General features: G+C 46.4%; 1 protein-coding gene across 2 annotated transcripts in view; it reads right to left on the bottom strand.

Moving 5' to 3' along the window:
* Window positions 1-392: 392 nt before the first annotated feature.
* Window positions 393-19,010, bottom strand: part of CBFA2T2 (CBFA2/RUNX1 partner transcriptional co-repressor 2) — a 150,633-nt gene continuing 132,015 nt past the window's right edge. Inside the window, exons 8-11 of one of the 2 annotated variants that reach the window (XM_028118809.2) lie at window positions 17,966-18,161; window positions 13,618-13,686; window positions 9,950-10,140; window positions 393-5,265 (exon numbers count right to left, since the gene is read on the bottom strand). In XM_028118809.2, coding sequence (XP_027974610.1) covers window positions 4,966-5,265; window positions 9,950-10,140; window positions 13,618-13,686; window positions 17,966-18,161 — 756 coding nt within the window. In that variant the 3' untranslated portion in view covers window positions 393-4,965. The remainder of the gene's footprint in view (window positions 5,266-9,949; window positions 10,141-13,617; window positions 13,687-17,965; window positions 18,162-19,010) is intronic. The other variant, XM_028118810.2, reaches the window with a different exon arrangement.

Genomic DNA, 19,010 nt, shown 5'->3' with positions numbered 1-19,010 from the left:
GGTATGTTAAAAATTTCTAAGGAAATACTTAAGAACTATGAGAAAAAAGTACCTACAAGTCCACTACCCTATTTTGCACTTTCTGTGGAAGATCACTTAACAGTGAAGGAGCGGGAGTGCCTGTAAGCTGTTGCTGCCCTTGACCGCAGGCCCAGAGTATGAAGCCGGCCTGACTGGGCCTGGGCCCCCCGCTGGCTTCCTAGAGGCCTAGCAGCTGGAACCAGCTCCTCAGCAGTAACTCCGGCTTTCACTCCCCTGGGTGCTCTCTAGACCATGGCAAGAACCCCTGGAGGGCCCCCAGGAGGAGGGGGAGTGGCCGCGGAAGCCCGCTGACAGGACCTCTCAGTGTGTACACCCCCTTCCCTCCCCGTCCCGTTCCAGCCCAAGCCAGAAAAGGAATATAGCCTTTTTATTGACTACTTTTAAGTAGAACAAACTAAATACATATTTAACAGTTTTGGTTCATTTATACAGTACATTAAATAAGTTATGCACAGAGTTAAGTAACAAAAATTCCGATCTGAGTAAAATGGCGAAGCACAGAGAAACCAGACTACCGCATATCCTGTGGGTGCTTTCACATTCCTCATCCCCCCTTAAGACCACGCTCAGAGGCATAGTTTTCTATTTATTTACATTATTGGCTTTCTTTTATGGATGGAGCTTTTGTAGCCTCATCAGGAACTTGGAAAGCCATGAAAGTGGCCTGAAGGCTGCTGAGCCAAAGAGCACTTTCAATCATTCACCTAATGCTTATTGCTGCTTCTCTCTGCCAACTCGAAGGCAGGGACGGGCTGCCTCTGCCAGCTGCGAGCCACACACGCCCTATTTGGTATAAGCATCAATGAGTGTACACTGGGCAGTTGTGGGCTGGACTAGATGGGGTCCTCCAGGAAGTGTCATTTCTGGGGCCGTGGAGGGCAAGGGGGATCCAAGGTACGCCCTCAGGCCTCCTAACCTTCTCCTGGCTCACGATGGAAACGGTCACCTGCACCATCATCTTTGGAAATGAGCATGTCAATGCACGTGGGCAGAGGCAGGTAATCAACGTTTTGGTTTCACAAGAACTAGACACTCGGAGCTGGAAGGACCCTATTCAGCAGCCTGCCCAGCCCCCCACCCCACCCCGGACAAGCCGGCCATCTGGCCCATGCTGGAACAGTCCACGTCCCTCTGGCTTTTCTTACATTTGGTTCAAACATGCCACCACCCAGTTCTCTGCAAATAGCTTAAAACAAACAAAACAAAAACGAACAAAAACCAAACCAGCCCTCCCCCCCGCCCAAATCTAACTTGGCTTGGTCTACTGACCTGGTTCTGACACCAGTTCTGAAGAAGGCTTCGAAGATGTATTCTATTTTCAGTGATTCATTCAATCCATAATACCTCCTACAGTTTCCAGGACAAATGGCTACCTGGTCATTATGCTTTCATGCTGAAGAGCTCACTACCATACAATTTCAATAGTGTTGCTGAACCTTCAACTCCATTTGCTGAGATATCTTCTGGAACTACCCAGAACAAGGTCTATAACCTTTGCAAGCAGGTGACAGCCCTGGGGATCAATCTGACTTTGGAACAAGGTCATACAAAGTGTAGATTTTCTGTCTAGAAGCTGAAGATGCTCATGCTGACACCAAGAAGTGAGGAGCTCCTGGTGGGCTAACAGGCCCAGATGGGCAAAGGATGTCCGCACTGCAGCCAACACGACACCGACCTGTGCTGGGTAGATGTGTCTGGTTTCCAGACTTAGATCCGCTAAGATATGTATGACTCAGCACTGTCCAAGTTCCACGTGTTCTGTGACCTCAGGGTCACAGGAATGTGCCTGAGCACAGTTGCTAGAGGCCCACCCCTGGAACTTCAGGGACCCTCCAAAGTGCAAGTCCCACTCACACAACTCATAGGGTGGGCTGCTTATTCCTGAGCGGGTGTAATTAACCAACTTCTTCCCGAGTCCATTTTCACCACTGAATGGAGTCAGGCATGATGCAAGTGGTGGGGACCCAAAGGAGGATGGAGGGTATGAAGATCCAGCCCTCAAGCATCCCTCAGAACATTTAAAGATGGCTCCCAGTTTGGCCACTTCGGCCTTCGCTGGTTCCTGCAACCATTCCTTGCACGCAGAGGACAATGAAGTCCCATCACTCCTCAGCGTCCCTCAGTGGGCAATGCTGAGCATTGGCCTCATCCTCCAGATGTCCTCTGATGGGTGGACAGGCACGTGTCGCCTTTGCTTTTCATTTCTACAATAATATCAAAGAGCCTGGGGTTGCCCTGACAAGATCTTCAGTCTTATCTCCTTGGTCTTTTTTGTTCCCCCAGATATTAACTATCAAGGTGGTCCTTTCTAAGCAACCTGATTATATCAAGATATTTTAAGTCTAATAACTACATGAAAAGTGGGAAGCCTGAACTTGTACTCCAAACCTGGTAGCTGGGATGGTGAGCAAACAGTGGAGACCAAGTGGAAAGCTGGACTCACGCCGGCCCCTTCAACCCCTCCGCCGGCTCCACCCCAAGACAGTGCCCCTCCTCCTCCCAACCAGAGAATAGGAACATTTGAGAGGAGGAGGAGGATGAAGAATGGGGTTCTTTACATCTAAATAGGAAGTCTTGAACAGATGCCCTAGCTACCTAGATGTGAAAGTGACTAAAATTAATAGCAAAAGGTCTGAGAACCGAACTACAGTGTAGAGTACTGCCCAGATTTCCAGCTTGGCCTCTGGGCAATACATGAGCAAAGCAGTCTAGAACAGCATCACAGTACCTCTGCAACCTGGCTGTCCTTACAACCACAGCCCACAATGGTCAGCGGGGGCCTGCACACCAAACTCAAACCTTAGCTACAGAAACTGACATTGAGCCCTGATGAATAGTCTACTGTTTCTGGCTTTTTATTCCAACCAGGAAAAACCTGGGCTACCCTGGGGGTCTTGTGGCCACTGAAGGTTTAAAGAAGCTGCCCACGTGTGCATCTTCCCGCTGAAAAGGCAGTGAACTGGGGGCAGATCCAGTGGGCGCCATAAGATAACCTCTTGCTGTTATTTACAGGCTCCGTCACCTCCTCATGGGACATCCCATGTCTTAATGGAATCCCATGTCCTGTCTGGGGTCCTCATTTCATTCCTGTTGGAAGTCAGGATGCCCCACCAATTGCTGCAATTTACAAAATTCCACAATAAAGTAACATTATTCATTCTCTGGGTATACCTTAATTTATGCAATGGAAATCCAGGTATTTTAAAGGTGCCTTGCACTGAGTTTCTTTGTAAGATAGAAAATCTTTCAGTAAAGTAAAGTAAAGACTTGAAAGTTCTCACGGTAAGCTACACATGTATATGAGGACAATGCTACTATGCTGATCCCTTTTCCTTGATGAGATGGAGACCTTTTATTTCACTCTGGTCAGCACACAGAAGGTAGCCATCTAAAGCTGGGCTTTTGTGGGCCAGCTGGAGCAGGGCCAACCAACTCACCCCAATGGATTCCTTGGGGCAAGAGGGTGCTGGAGGCCTGGAGGTGAACAGAGAGAGGGTCAGGGTCATTGGGCTGCCAGCAAAATGCAAATGGCAGGGAAAAATATGCATGGCAGTTCCTAACATTTTAGAAGGGGTATAGGTGATATCATCTTTGGAGAGCCAGGTAAACATCTGGAAAACTCCCTGATGATGGGAAGAAAAATTGGTGAGCCTCTCTCAAAATGGTTGTCACATTTCACGGAACTTTTCTTAGCTCAAAGAGGGAAGCGATCAAATAGATAACATAAGGGAAACCGAGACAGTATGCCTGATAATAAGCTGACGTAGTATGTATTATGGACGAGGTCTGAAGAATTCTTTCAGGTCCAGGAAGGCTGCTGGGATGTGACCAGGCCTTGACTGCTGAGGCAAGACCTAGCCACAACACATCACATCCTATGGGACAACCATGCTTAGAAGGGACCAAACACAGACCACGAGAAGATCCACACAGTGATCTGGACATGCGTGGCCTCAGATAAAAGGGACACAGAACAAGACGACTGTGCGAACAGTCAAGCGGTGACAAAAGGTTCTGCATTTCCAACAGATCATCCATTCAATGATTTGACGATACTAGTTTGGCCAACATGCTCAGAGAGAACAGACTATCCACAATTGAGTCTCATTCTCCTGCAGACCAATCCATGCGCTGGAAACTATTTTCTGCATAAGCAAAATCAAGTAAGAGAAAAAAATGGGTCCCAAACTAAAGTAAGCAAGCCAGGCTGGAAAATCTTGTCCCAAAATGATCTGTGATGCTTGAAGAAGTTTTATTTGTTTTTCATTGTGATGGGTGCTTTTAGTGAAATGACGCCTTCTTTCCCGTGACATCTGATGATCTTAAGTCTGAACAGCAGGGTCGAGGAGAGAGTCCTGAGTGCTGCTTCTGCCGGCCCAAGTCCTGGTGGGGCTCCTCAGTGGCATCTGCTGAGGGTGGAAATGGGGCTAAAGGAGCTACCCCATCAGAGGGGATCTCCTCCACAGTCTGCTGTCAGCCTCCAGGCCTCTGCTGCAGGATGGCCGAGTGGGAGGCAGTGCCTGGGGGGCAAGCTGCCTCCAGCCTGGTGGGGCGCAAGTGACAGTCTCTGCTGCCTCAAGAGGCAGGGAGGGGAGCTGGTGGTCTACATGGAAAAGGGGCTGGCCATGCCAGTTTCAGCTGGGACAGGAACAAACCCGGGAGCCCAGGAAGGAGGCGGCCGCTCTGGCCAGCTGCCTGTGTGCAGAGAGAATGGCACGCTAGGTCCCCGAAGGCCACAGACAGGAAATTGGGGCCAGTGTCCAGAGAGGCCGTGGAGCAGTGTTTGCCGGGCTTGCATTCTTCCTGCCTCCACTTCACTTTTGGCTGATGACCCAACAGCTCATTGCACTGGTTCCCACGGCCAGGCCCGTGGTGCCACATCCTGCTGCACTGTGAGGTCATCAGAGGGAAGGGAGTCTGGGTTCAGAGTCCGTTGGTGTCGATGGCTGTCACAGAGGCAGGCGTCGAGGAGCGTGAGGTGGTGGCCGAGGTCTTGTCCAGAGCTGGGCTGGGCACGCTGCAGTCGGCGGCCCTAGCTGAGGAGCCCCTCCCTGCCGGGAGCAGTGGCCGGCCCTGGCTGTGGGGGCTCTGGCCGTGCAGGCTCTGGCCACAGAGGCGGTGGTGGCGCTCCCAGTCCTTGTGCTGGCAGAAGGAGCCGCAGTAGCGCGCAATATTGCAGCCGCTGCACGTCTCACTGGCTTTACGGCCACAGTTCCAGCAGTTCTGCAAGACACAGGCAAGGGTTAGTTGCTTGGATCCTGTGTGGGGAGAGCGTGGCATTCGGAGCTACATACACCTGGGCTTGTCCTGCTTCAACTGCTCTGTGCTGATGTGTGGCAGATACACACGCCTCTCTGAATCTCCTTCATCGGTAAGAAGAAGCAAACCACCCGCCATGGGTTGGCAGGACAGCAGGACGTAGGGTGCCACGGAAGGGCGGTGGTAGCTCTCACCTCCTGCCGAAGGCACCTACTCATGGTTCTGACTCACATTTAATCCTCAGTGACCAAACCAAACACTGTCCCAGGGTCCCTGACACGACACATGCACACGTGTGTTCTTGCTGCTCTCAACAGAGGAATGATCTTGATCGCTTTTACCGACAACACCTGATCCTTTAAAAAAGCCCCCTGCCAGGGGACCAGGAGTGCGGGCAGTTGTGCAACTTCTGTGCCCGTTCTCCTTTCGGTGATGTGTCTCGTCACAGGTGGGCTGGCAATCAGAGGACTACTTCGGGCTTGTTTCAGGGAGCCACCCAGCACCTCCAAACTCAGTGCCCCGGGACATTTTCCTGCTACTCTTTGGACCTGCCACACAAGGGGCAGGCGTTGCTGGGCTTCAGCAGAAATGCATGGGGGGGAGGTGAGGAAGGGAGAGCACTAATTCTGACAGACGTGAGGAGCCAGTGAGACTCGGGAGAGCTCCGAGTGGCAGGCCCACGAGCGCAGCGGCAGGACACCCAGTGAACACACAGCACTGCACTTCCGTCCGAAAGCTAAGGAGGGGAGCAGCAGCATGGAGGCTGCCACGAGGCTCAGCTCCCAGCACCCGCCCCCTCCTTCTGGAGGCTCCCCTGAGGACTCCACGAGTGAGCCTGCACCCAAGGCCCCCAGGACCCCCTCAGAGGAGAAAAAGCCTCCGGCACTGGCCAGGTGAAATTAGCAGGAAGAGGCAAGGCTCTCTTAGGTGTCAGGAAGGACCTGAGCACCAGCGGCCTGATCACTACATAATCCCCTCAGGGAAGACAGATACTGTCCCCAATGAAATCTGGACACCCACTCAAGTATAAAACAACAGACAAGGGCTTGCAGCCATCCCGCCCACCTTTTGCAGATGGGACACTGAGAGCCAGGAGGCAGGGATGTGGCCTAAAGCTGTAAAATGATTACATGGCTATGCAAAGCCTAGAAGCGGAACCCCCTGACTCTACTATACTCAAGGTTACAAAGGATTGCAGACTCCCTTCTAACACAACAGGCTTCTCAGGAAATACACTTAGGGACTGCCCAAACTTGCCCAGCACCAACACCCAGAGGACCAGAATAGGGAAGAGACATCTTTCCCAGGATGCATTTACGGATCCTAAAGCAAACTACACTCCAGAGAATGTCATATTTTTGAGTCTGATAGGCTGACTCCAAATGATGCTTTGGCAGGACATTACCACTTGTGGGGAAGAAATCGGTTGATTACTGCCCACATGGGACCGCCCTGGAAACACAGGCCAATGTGTCAGCCCCATGGTCAGCCCCAGCCGAATGGGAGAGCCTCTACTCCCTCTCTGTCCCAGGCTGAAAAGGCATCTCAAACCAGGACAGAGTATTACACCACTAGTACTTTCACCTTGGCTGCCATATACGTTTATAATAGATTATTTCATCATTTATAGGACAAAATAAAACAAGATAAACAGGCCCCCCAGAGGCAGGATCATAAAATCAACAACAGCATGGCTGGTATCAGAGCAGCCAGGGTGAAAAGGACACTTGCAGGTTTTCTTTTCCTGTGTCTTCTTCCCCTTGACAACCATGAGGCTTTTTGCCAAGATATAAGGCAAAAGGTGTATTATTGCTGTGATCACCCTTCAGATCAGCATTCCTCAAGGCTGGAGCAACACATATGGCCAAAACAGTCCTTTGTAGCTAGTGGGAGAAGGTTATAAACCTCCTGAGTCACTGCTTATGGATTCTAGACCTTCCTCTTAAGCACAGATCATCAGTTTCTGCCACTATTAACAGGTTCCCCTGCTATCCGGAGGTGGAGCCTTCCTATGAAACCTTTCATAAGCTGAAATGGTGTAAAGCGGAAAAACAATTACCATTCATTTATATGGGAAAATTTTCAGTATTCCCAGACCCAAAAAATAACTTTTCTTAGGCTTTTCCATAGGACACAGTTTGCTAATGGATGCATAAAATAAATTGAGATAAAGCACAGACCCAGTTCAAAGCTCTCACAGCCAGCTGCTGAGAGTGGAATTCCTGGGGAAGGAGCTGGGTGGGGCCAGTCTTGCTTCTCAGGCTGTGTGCTGGGCTTGCTACAGAACAAATACTGAATGCTATTTTTGGGTTTTCCCGTTTCTCATTAAAGTGAAAATCCTCTTCAGGTTTCTTTCAGCAAGTGAGAACAGGTACTAACAGGCATTTTCTAAAACCAAAGGCCTAATGTGAACTTTCAAAAAGTGAGAGATACCTGTAGTACAGAGTCTAAGTGTGGCTTGGGGATCACGTTCTCAGAATGACCTGGGATTGTTCAAGTCCCTGGGACCTTTCCCAAGCCTCCTTGACCTTACTGCAAAAACCTAACCCAAAGGAGAAATGACTCCCCATCTGAAAATCAACTGCTAGCCCATTAGACTGGTAAGGAAATCCAGGCTGAGACAGAAGGTGTCCTGTGGCAGAGATGAAGTGACCTCTCACTCCAGCCCTCTGCCCGAGGCATTATAGGGCAGACTTGGAGACTCTTGGGGTCTGGCCTCAGAAGCGGCAGCTGTTCTGCAAGGGCAGGCACTACCACAGCTGACACACGTACATTTTTACAGTCACAAAACCCTTTGTCTACAGTGCACTGCCGTTTACCACCACACCCACAACCATGATCTTGACCTCACTGTACTCTGTAAAAACTGAGACCAGCAGGACAGGGGCTGCTACACACTCGCTACACAGAGAAGGAAACTGAGACCTTAAGGGCATGCTGCCACTGTGAGGGGGAACTGGGACTAGAACTCAGGGTCCCTAACCTCCCGTTCTGGGCTCCCTTCATTATTCCCCACCACTTCTCTGAATAAGAAACCCCAGAGATGCCTGCTGGACTTCAGGATTTTCTGGATAAAATAAAGGGAATTCATCCCTTCTGGTCCAATGCAAACTAACCCAGAGCTTCGGTCCTCCTATCACTCCCATTTTGGAAAGAAAGTTTGCTGGTTTGGGTGCCGGTGTGTACCTCACTTTGCACTGATTAAAATGACAGGTCCTCGGGCGCCTGGGTGGCTCAGTCATTAAGCACCTGCCTTCAGCTCAGGTCATGATCCCAGGGTCCCGGGATCAAGCCCCACATCGGGCTCCCTCCTCTGCGGGAAGCCTGCTTCTCCCTCCCCCAATCCCCCTGGCTGCGTTTCTCTTTAAAAATGACAGGTCCTTCAGAGCACAATTCTATAAATGGAGAGCTGGGATTAAAACACGCAGTCTAGATCCAGAACTGATGCTCTTAGCCAAAATGTTCCACTCCCTTTTTGGAGGCAGACGCAGTAAAAGATAAACACAGATATAAAAACAGGTAAATATGACCAGATACTGATATAGCTGTGGATGGCTACAGATAGAGAATTAAATACACACAAGAGAGATGTCACTGCTCAAAAACAATTCTAAAGAAAAAGTAGGAGGGAAGAAGGACAAGAGGGTTAATGGAACTATTTTCTCACAGTTCAGTGTCTTTGTTGGGGTGCTAGGACAAGGAACCTTCCCACATCCTCTGTGAGGGCCCCCATGATATGCAAGGACGTTCCTCTTCACCTGCCGTGCTTGGAACTACTATCCTGCAGGGCACCCTTTACATGGAGTGAAACTTTAACACTGCTGCTGTTTCAACAAAACCAACCAACAAAACCTCCCAGTTCTTTAGGTCTCAACTGGTAGATGGATCTGCCTACTTAGAGAAATAGGCTTGCTTCAAGACTTAAAAGTTTATCTCAAAACTGAAAAATGAGTGAAATGAAAATTACAGAAGAACTTTATTATATTCCAAAGGACTGTTATGATGTTTTTGTCATATGCTTTTTTCTTTTCAGTTTTACTTTTGTCCTCACTGTGGTACAAGTGTCCTGGATAGAAACATCACCATGTGCTGGACCTTGGGTCTTGGAGAGGTAGGCAGGTCTGCCCGGTATGTCACTTCAATCCATGCAAGAACTATCCTCTTTATAAACAGACCAAATGCTATAGGGCCCTGCGTCTCCTTACCCCTACCCTGGCTTCAGCACCAAGGGATCACATTAGTGAAAATTCCTTAAGCCCCAGCTTCCTCTGTGTAAAACCAGAACCCAACAATACCTACCTCATAGGGTCACTGTGGGGATCAAAAAGGCAACACATACACTTAACTGTGTGTCTCTGGCACCTGGTGAGCCCACTAGACGAAGGTGGCCTTCATAATCATGTAATTCCACCCTGTCTTCAGGGTGAGTTTTCAAAATTGAAAACTGATGAAATCAGCTGATTTATCTAAGAATATACTAATTAAGAAACAAAATTCTTCTGGTACTAGATAAAAATTATAATCATCTAGTTCAAGAGCTGACCATTTTACCTTACTGCCCAGCACTTAAGAAGAAAACAGTGGGCTCGGGGACTGCAGCTGCCCCAGACATGAACCCCCCAGCCCCCAGGGCTAACAGAACTCTGACCTCTGTTGACTCTTCTTGTTCATTTATGACGAGGAAGGCATCCTCTGCAGCCTGCCGTTTGACGTCCGCTATCGTTTGCTCCATCCGGGCTCTCTCTGTTGCAATCACTTCAAAGGCTTTTTGTTCTGCCTCAGCAACAGCTTTCTGTACTTCTGACATGGCCTGAATTTTCACCTTATTCACAGCTTCTTCTAGAAGAAAGTGACAGTAAAATCAACTGGCCGAGAAATCTTTTCCCTCCCACTCCCTATCAACTGCGAGAAGGGATGGAACTGAAACAAGAGGACTTTTCCAAAAATATACAGGGTTTAACATATGACATACACATTCACTTTTGTTCTTATACTATTTGTCTGTTCATGTACTCCTTTGTTGGGTGTGTAGATAGGCAGCACTGTGCTAAGGGCTGGGGATACCTAGAGGCCTAGGACATAGTCCTTTTCCCCTACACGTTTGTCATCACGTACAAAGGTGGCTTGGGGGTCTGTGACACATATCAGTACAAGAGCTAAGAGTTCCAAGGAGACAAGTGGTCAGCTCTACAAGTGGAGTGGAAGATCAAGAAAATGTGTCTTGGTTGAAATGGTAGGTGGAAATGAGTATTTGTGAAGTCTGACATCCCATGCTAAGGGCTTTGGCTCTTTTTCTGAAGGAAACATTAACTCCTGAAGGGTTCTATGCAAGGAGAAAAGACTGAAGGCAGAGATAGGCTGCGAGAGGTGGGGAAGGAGAAATCCAGCTGACAGAAGAAACTCTAAATTTAGGCAGGAGCAAGGGCATAGAGGAAGGGATGAGACAGAATGAGGCTGGTAGCATGTAAGAGTCTGGAGGTGAAGATGAGGAATGAATGGTAGTGCTATGAAATGAAACATAATAAACAAAATGCCATGTGGAGGCAAGTGGGAAGACTGAAGTGCCTCTGGGGCATCCAGGTACAAATGGCCAGGAGGCAGTTAGGTATAGAAGACTGAACTCAAGGGGCACCTGGGTGGCTCAGTTGATAAGTGTCTGCCTTCAGCTCAGGTCAAGATCCCAGGGTCCTCGGATGGGAGCCCCACATCGGGCTGCCTGCTCAGCAGGAAGCCTGCTTCTCCCTCTCCCACTCCCCCTGCTTGTCTTCCTGCTCTCTGCTATCTCTCTCTGTAAAATAAATAAAACCTTTAAAAAAGAAGAAGAAGAAAGAAGAAAGAAGAAAGAAGAAAGAAGAAGAAGAAGAAGAAGAAAGAAAGAAGAAGAAGAGGAAGAAGAAGAGGAAGAAGAAGAAGAAGAGGAAGAAGAAGAAGAGGAAGAAGAAGAAGAAGAGGAAGAAGAAGAGGAAGAGGAAGAAGAAGAAGACTGAACTCAGCAGAGCAACGTGGGCTAAAGATATGGATTTGGGCACGCCGAGAGCCTGGGCTTCCAAAGCCCGTACACGATCAGTATCACCCCACTTGGTTCCTGATCACTTCCTCCCATCACCAGCATCCTGCTTGGTTTCCACAGAATGGATACTCCAAATGGCATACACTATGCATTGAGCCTCATCTCCAAAATCCAATGTGAGTGACCGCCTTCTTGGGTCCACAAGACTGGAAAACCCAAAAGCCTAGGGAAACTCCTTTATAGCCTGGTTCTTTCACATGGCCTAGGCTCAAAGAAGATCTAAATTTTAAAGTGTTCTAGGCTGCCATCCTAAAACTTTTCATCTTACCACTCCAGCCTTAAGAAAAAATCTTTTCACTCCAAAAGACAAGTATGATGCTCAGTTGACTTCACAGTGTGTGAACTCCATGCTTCCTTTTACTCTTGGTATCTACACAGGTCCACTGTGGACCACCATCACTGCCCTTCATAACACTCTTATTAGTTTCCAGATAGGGTTCTTAAGTCAACATAATAATGCCCTGACATGTATTTTATCCTCTCAGGTTAAGGGTCAATCAGAGTCACAGTTTGAATAAGTACCTTGCAGTCACCTAAGTCACAGATGACACCATAGCAGAGGAAGGACACAAATCCAGCCACTTCAAAACCAAAGTTTGGCTCTTAATCAGAGTTAACCAAAGGTACCTCCCAAGCGGGAAATTACTAGTTATCAAGGAGATCTTGTGCATGGTCATCCTCCTCTTTACCTGAACTGCTATCTTCATTTCAAATAATTCTATTCCACTTCTTGGTAATACGTATTTCCCCATTTCCAACTGCAAAAAGGTTTTTCCAAGCCGCTATGTAGTTGTCCAAATTTTTTTTTTTTTTTTTAAAGATTTATTTGAGAGAGAGACAGTGTGAGCAGGGGGAGGAGCAGAGGGAGAGAATCTTCAAGCAGGCTCAAGGGAGCCTGTCTTGGGGCTTGATCTCACATCCCATGAGATCATGACCTGAGCTGAAACCAAGAGTCAGACACTTAACCAACTGAGCCACCCTCCTGGGTGGCCCCAAATTATTTTTAATGACAAAATAATATTTTGTGTGGCTAAGTCTGAGAAACAGCAATGATTTTAAGAATTTGTATGTACTGCGGTGCCTAGCTCAGTCATAAGAGTGTCAATTCTTGACCTCCCAAGGCTGTAAATTCAAGCCCCATGCTAAAAAATAAAATCTTTGGGTTCTTGGCTGGCTCAGTCACTAAAAGCATCTGCCTGCGGCTCAGGTCATGGTCCCAGGATCCTGGGACTGAGCCCCACATCAGGCTCCTAGCTCTTTAATAAAAAAGAAGTAAAAGAAAATCTTAAAAAATTTGTACACATTCAAGGTTGGTCTACTTAATAATTTCATAAATAAACCTCTAATGAATTATTTAGTGTCATTAACAAGGTCATCTAAAAATAGGTCAACAAATATATGTCAATAAAGACTCTGGGGGCTAACCGATCAGGGTTGCTTTATCTTATAATCTCTTAAACTGCCAGTCAGAACAAACACTCTGAAGTATGTTTATTTGTATTTCTCACAATTTGTTCATATCTTTTGTCCATTTGTTTATGATCTTGATGCTCCTGAGTCTTTATGAGACAAGTATTAATTTTTGCAAAAGTAAATTTTATCTCCAAAAAAAAAAAAAAAAAAAAAAACCACACACCAAGAACTGTACTGGACTACAAAAAAATGGTCCTGGAAAAGGGAGTCTACAAGGAAAAGAAGGCTCATGTCTGGACAAGGGCAGATCTAGGGACATGAGGTTAGTTTTATCCACTACCTTAATGCAACAGGCAGACCCACCCTCCTTTTAGTCTTCTAGAAAATGAGGTCCACCAAGAACAGTCTTGACAAAGCTGGGGACAAGGAAGGTGAAAGGAGGGTTGTTCCAAGGACAGAATGAGCCAAATGTGGTAGTGTGTAAACAGAGTGTGTGAAGATTCAAGTGAAGACAACAGGCAGAAATGAACTGAGCTATATGCTCAGAAATAAGGAATATAAATAGGGAAGGAAAAGTTGGTTACTTAATGCTTCAGGAAGACCCAGCAGAAGGGTATGCAAGGAACTCAGATGGACTCTAAGAAGTCATTCGAAATTCTTGGCCCACAAAAAATCCTGTGAAGTGCAGTCCAGGTGTATGTTAAAGCTGCAGGGGGAAAGGAAGGAGCCTAGAGTTCTGAGGAGAAAGTTAGGAGCCAAAGACCTTTCCCCTAAACATGTGCTCCAGGCTCACACAAAGTGAGTATGTGACACAGAAGCACACAGATACATACCAGTTTTTTTCCAAAACTCCACAGGCACATATCCCGTTCCTGGCCTACTGTTGAATTCCCGCTGCGGATCTACAAAAGGGGTAAACAGCACAGGGTTAGAAGTGGTCTATTACCAATGTCTTGTATTTTTATGGGAAAAAAAACATTTTTTTTTTAAAGATTTTATTTATTTATTTGACAAAGAGCGAGAAGGGAACACAAGCAGGGGGAGTGGGAGAGGGAGCAGGAGGATTCTGCTGAGCAGGGAGCCCGACTTGGGCTTTGTTCCCAGGGCCCTGAGATCATAACCTGAGCAGGAGGCAGCTGCCTAACCGAGCCACCCAGGCGCCCCTCCTGTTCTTAAGATGGGTCCTGTTTAATCAATTCCATAACTTCCACTCTGGTTTACTTCCCTCTTTTAGGGTATATCCTACTCAACTGTGGTAGGTACCACAATCAGGTAGACAGGAGACATATTTTTTAAAAAAGATTTATTTTTGAGAGAGAGAGAGAGAGAGAGAGAGAGAGAGAGAGAGAGAGCATAAGCGTTGGAGCAAGCACACACCAGTACGTAGGGGGCACAGGGGGAGAACCATCAAGCAGACTCCCTGCTGAGCAGAGCCCAACATGGGGCTCAATGCAACGATCCATGATATCATGACCTGAGATGAAACAAATAGCCTGACGCCCAACCAAATGAGCCAGCCAGGCACCCCAAGAGGTACATTTTTTGAAAAACTGGATTGTTAAACATTTAATGGTTTTGGTCTAGTACAGAATTTTTAAAAAGATTTATTCATTTATTTAAGAGAGAAAAAGAGAGCACATGCTCGAAACTAGGAAGGAGGGGCACCTGGGTGGCTCAGTCGGTTAAACGCCTGCGCCTTTGGCTCAGGTCATGATACCAGGGTCCTGAGATTGAGTCCTGCATTGTACTCTCTGCTCAGCAGGGAGTCTGAGTCTCCCTCTCCCGCTCCTCCTGCTTGTGCTGTCAAATAAATAAAATCTTAAAAAAAAAGAAAAGAAAAGAAAAGAAATCAAACTGGGAAGGAGGGGCAGAGGGAGAAGGAAAGAGAATCCCAAGATTCCACGCCCAGTGTAAAGCCCCACTTGGGGCTTGATCCCACGACTGTGACACATGAGCCCAGCTAAAACTGAAGAGTTGGATGTTCAAACCACCTAGGCGACCCAGCTCTAGCACAGAATTCTAAGTTAAGATGACTTTCCTTCAGAGTTGTATTCTAACTTTCAATGATGCTAACTGATATTTGTTTCTTCCACAGTGTTGTCTGATTGGTAGACTGGTTCAATTTGGAATATTTGCCTTTCAGTTCTGAGTAAATTTTTTTTCCAGTAACTACACTATCTTCGCTGTCTAGTCACTGTTTCTCAAACTCATTTGATTTAGATTAGATGACTAACTAGTTCATAAAAATATTAATTCGTGGGGGGCGCCTGGGTGGCTCAGTCGTTAAGCATCTGCCTTCGGCTCGGGTCATGATCCCAGAGTCCTGGGATCGAGCCCCGCATCGGGCTCCCTGCTCGGCGGGAAGCCTGCTTCTCCCTCTCCCACCCCCGCCCCCGCTTGTGTTCCCTCTCTCGCTGTATCTCTGTGTCAAGTAAATAAATAAAATCTTTTAAAAAAAATTTTTTAAAAATCAATTCGTGGTTTGGTGAAAAAATTATAAAGTGAACATCCGTAAACCTTCAGGTCAAGAAAAGACACTTCTAGCAACCCCAAATCCCCAAGAGATGAGCAGTAGTAAGCCACAGTGCTGATTAAAGGATGCTAGTCAGACCTGCAATCCTGTCCTCAGAAGAGCTGGTAAAGATGATGAGTGCTCACTCTGTACTCCCCATCACCCACAGCCTCTACACCACACCCCAGAGAAAACCAGGATCATTTTCTTCTTTTTCATTATGCGTTTCCTACCTATTTTTGCATCCTTAAGTAAAATACCAAAATACATCCATTGTCTTCTGAACCAAATTTATCCCTGAAATATTGTGAATCACCAAAGTTCAGAGAGAGGGAACCTTTATTTCATTATTTTAAATGGGAAAAGTAATAATGCTATCCAGTCTCTATAGTCAATTTCTCTCCAAATGACCAAAATTCTTAAATACTAAACACTTAAATAAATAATCCATGAGTGGTTTCTGCATACACCGAAGATTTAAAACACGAATTATCAAAAAACAAAAAAACCCCAAAAAACAAAAACACCCACAAATCACAAATTATCTAATTATTTTGAAGTCACTGGTATGTTTGTGTGCTATGCCCAAGAACACTGCCGAGTGTAGCACAGTGCTGCTCCAAATGCTAGTCTACAAACTGCTACGGTCCATAAAGAGATAGGGAACATAGGCCAGAATACAGAACCACCGTGTCTCTAAGCACACTGCTTAATGTAGAGGACTCTTGTCAAAGTAAGCAAACAGCACCCAGTACATGCTGTGGCAGGCCCCTCAACTGATCATGGTCCAGTAACAAATTCTTTTGGAATGGTTTTGGTCCACATTTTGAATAGCATGATTACTTAGGATATGAATGATGCTTTCTTTCTACACTACAACAAACATGATATAAGAGAAATAAACAGTAAAATAAAAATATGAAATATATATACTATGCATAAATGAAGACACTGAAAAATATGAGCTAATCCAGAGCCATGTTTAAATGCCCCCAAGAAGGGGCGCCTGGGTGGCTCAGTCGTTAAGCGTCTGCCTTTGGCTCAGGTCACGATCCCAGGGTCCTAGTATCGAGCCCTACATCGGGCTCCCTGCTCCGCAGGAAGCCTACTTCTCCCTCTCCCACTCCCCCTGCTTGTGTTCCCTCTCTCGCTGTGTCTCTCTCTGTAAAACAAATAAATAAAAATTTTTTAAAAAAAATAAATGCCCCCTAGGACGACCTGCCACTGGGGCTAAAGAGCTGCCTCAGGATCACACTCACTCTCACCTAAACACATGCAGACTGACAGGGGGAAGGTTTGTGATTAGGAAGGTGAATTCTGGATATTTCTGCATGTTGTTATGGGGACTATTTGTGAAAGTTCAGACGGCGCGGAATACCTGAGGATGAGCTCTGAAGTTGTTCGTACGTTGGTATGTATGTGTCGTTTAGTGGATGGAATGATTGTAATCTCTATACCAATGTGGGGCTTGAACACATGACCATGAGGCTAAGAATCATGTGCTCTTCTGACTGAGCCAGCTAGGTGCCCCAAGCGCTTAAGTTTTTATGAAAGTGCAGCTCCAATGCAGCTACAAATATCCTGATGTCTTGCTATGATAACCCACACAATGTTGCTAATCTATAATGGCCTCAAAAATCAGCTCTGTGGGAGAGGTGGGGAGTGGGATCCTTTGGTTACCAATGACTTCCCCTCATTTTTTTTGAAGTGTTTTTTAGACTAACAGCTGTCATCTGTGGAACATGCTAGGTTGTCATAATGAGAGATTCATTCTCCCTGGTAAAAAGAGGGAGCTTGAAGTGGGTGTGTGGGGAAAACGTCTGATCACAGATGGCCCCTCATCTAGCTGTGTCTTTGGATAGGGCAATCTTTTTAGTTACTAGATGAATGTGATGGGACACTTTCAAAGAAAAAGCTGTGGCATCCTGCATGTACCCTGGATTGAGAGAGTAATTGTTCATATCTTTGCTGCTTCAGGCTGAGAAAAGGCAAGATGGGACAACCCAGTTTGGTATAGTAAAACTTTTTATACAGGCCTCCCGGGGCGCCTGGGCAGCTCAGATAGTAAAGCGTTTGCCTTTGGCTCACAAAGGTCGTGATCCCAGGGTCCTGGGATTGAGGCCCAAGTGGGGTTCCCTGGTCAGTGGGGAGCCTGCTTTCCCTCTCCCTCTGCCCTTTCCCCCACCCTGCTTGTGCTCCCTCTCATTCACTCTCGCTCTATCTCAAATAAATAAATAAAATCTTAAAAACAAAACAAACTAAAGGCCTCCAGACAGAGGTCGATAAATGGTATTTTCCTGGATGGGGAGTGGGAGGGAAAGGAGGGAAGGTGAGGGGACCATTTTTAGATTTTCAGGGCTACTGATGAGGAATAATTGGGAGGTACATGAGAGTACCTAGGACATTCAGCCAGGGTAATTTTAACAACTATTCCTTAATCATCACCTAGCACATAGAGAGTTAAAAACAACAAAATCACAAATATTCTCATTATCCACGAGTTAGACAGTATTTCTTCAACATGCCAGGTATTGAATCCTTGACATATTTTATCATTTACTCTTCATAATCACCTGGGTCTTTCTAATTCCACAATCTAGCACCATCTTCCTTTGAAGTAAAATACAAAAAGCCTTCCGTGTCATCTTAGGTGAGACTCTCCCCCTTACCATTGCTGAGAGAATCGGCGCTCCCAGGACTGTGCTGCCTGGAGACCAACTCGCTCCCTGGCTTCCTCATCTCTGTGTTTTCATTACATCGTCTTTTCCAGTAGTTCAGTTCTTCACGATCAGATTCCTGACAGCGCCGCAGAACTGCCATGGAGCGCCTTGTCTTCTCTACCATTTCCATAATGCAATTCAGAGCCTAAACCAGAGAGGAAATCAGGCAGGCGTAAGAATAGAACTTTCAAATAACCAATACTGAAAATTAAGGATGGGTAAGCTGTAAAGGATGAAGGCTTAAGTTATCTCAGGTTTAGCAATATCAAGCCTACATATGAATGCCTTGCTTAACAGCTTCTTTTTACTTATTTTATTTGGTGGGGGGAATCCTAGGCAGGTCCATGCCCAGCACAGTCCCAACACGGGACTTGATATCACAGCCCTGAGATGATGAGCAGAGCCAAAATCAAAATCAAGAGTGGGACGTGTAACCGACTGAGTCACCCAGGTGCCTCTCGACAGCTTCTTTTTAAATATATATATGCAAATTATTATTATTTTTTTTTTTCAAAATTATGTTATTTCAAAATAACACTTTTTGGATTCTTCCAGATTCAAGCAGCCAGGGTCTCTCACCATAATATAGTCCTTTAAACACTATGGTGAAACCACCCTCTCATTTGTTTTTGGAGAAGCAACATTTATTATTATTATTATTATTAATTTCAAGATTTTATTTATTTACTTAATAGAGAGATAGAGAGCACAGGTAGGCAGAGTGGCAGGCAGAGGGAGAGGGAGAAGTAGGCTCTCCGCTGAGCAGGGAGCCAGACGTGGGGCTCGATCCCAGGACCCCAGGATTATGACCTGAGCCGAAGGCAGCCGCTTAACAGACTGAGCCACCCAGGCGCCCCGAAGAAGCACCACTTATTTAGCATTTCCTATATACTAGATCTTGTGATAAGCACCTTACATATTATAACCACCCTGTTGTGAATTTAAGTAATACAGTATTTTTTTTTTAAGATATAAAAATTATGGCTACAAACCG

Source organism: Eumetopias jubatus, unplaced genomic scaffold (genome assembly GCF_037043125.1).
Source record: "Eumetopias jubatus isolate StellerSeaLion01/CBP00866 unplaced genomic scaffold, mEumJub1_p1.0 scaffold_9, whole genome shotgun sequence".
NCBI classification, from domain to species: Eukaryota; Metazoa; Chordata; class Mammalia; order Carnivora; family Otariidae; genus Eumetopias; species Eumetopias jubatus.
The sequence above is the reverse complement of the archived record's forward strand: the minus strand, read 5'-3'. Positions and strand labels throughout refer to the sequence as shown.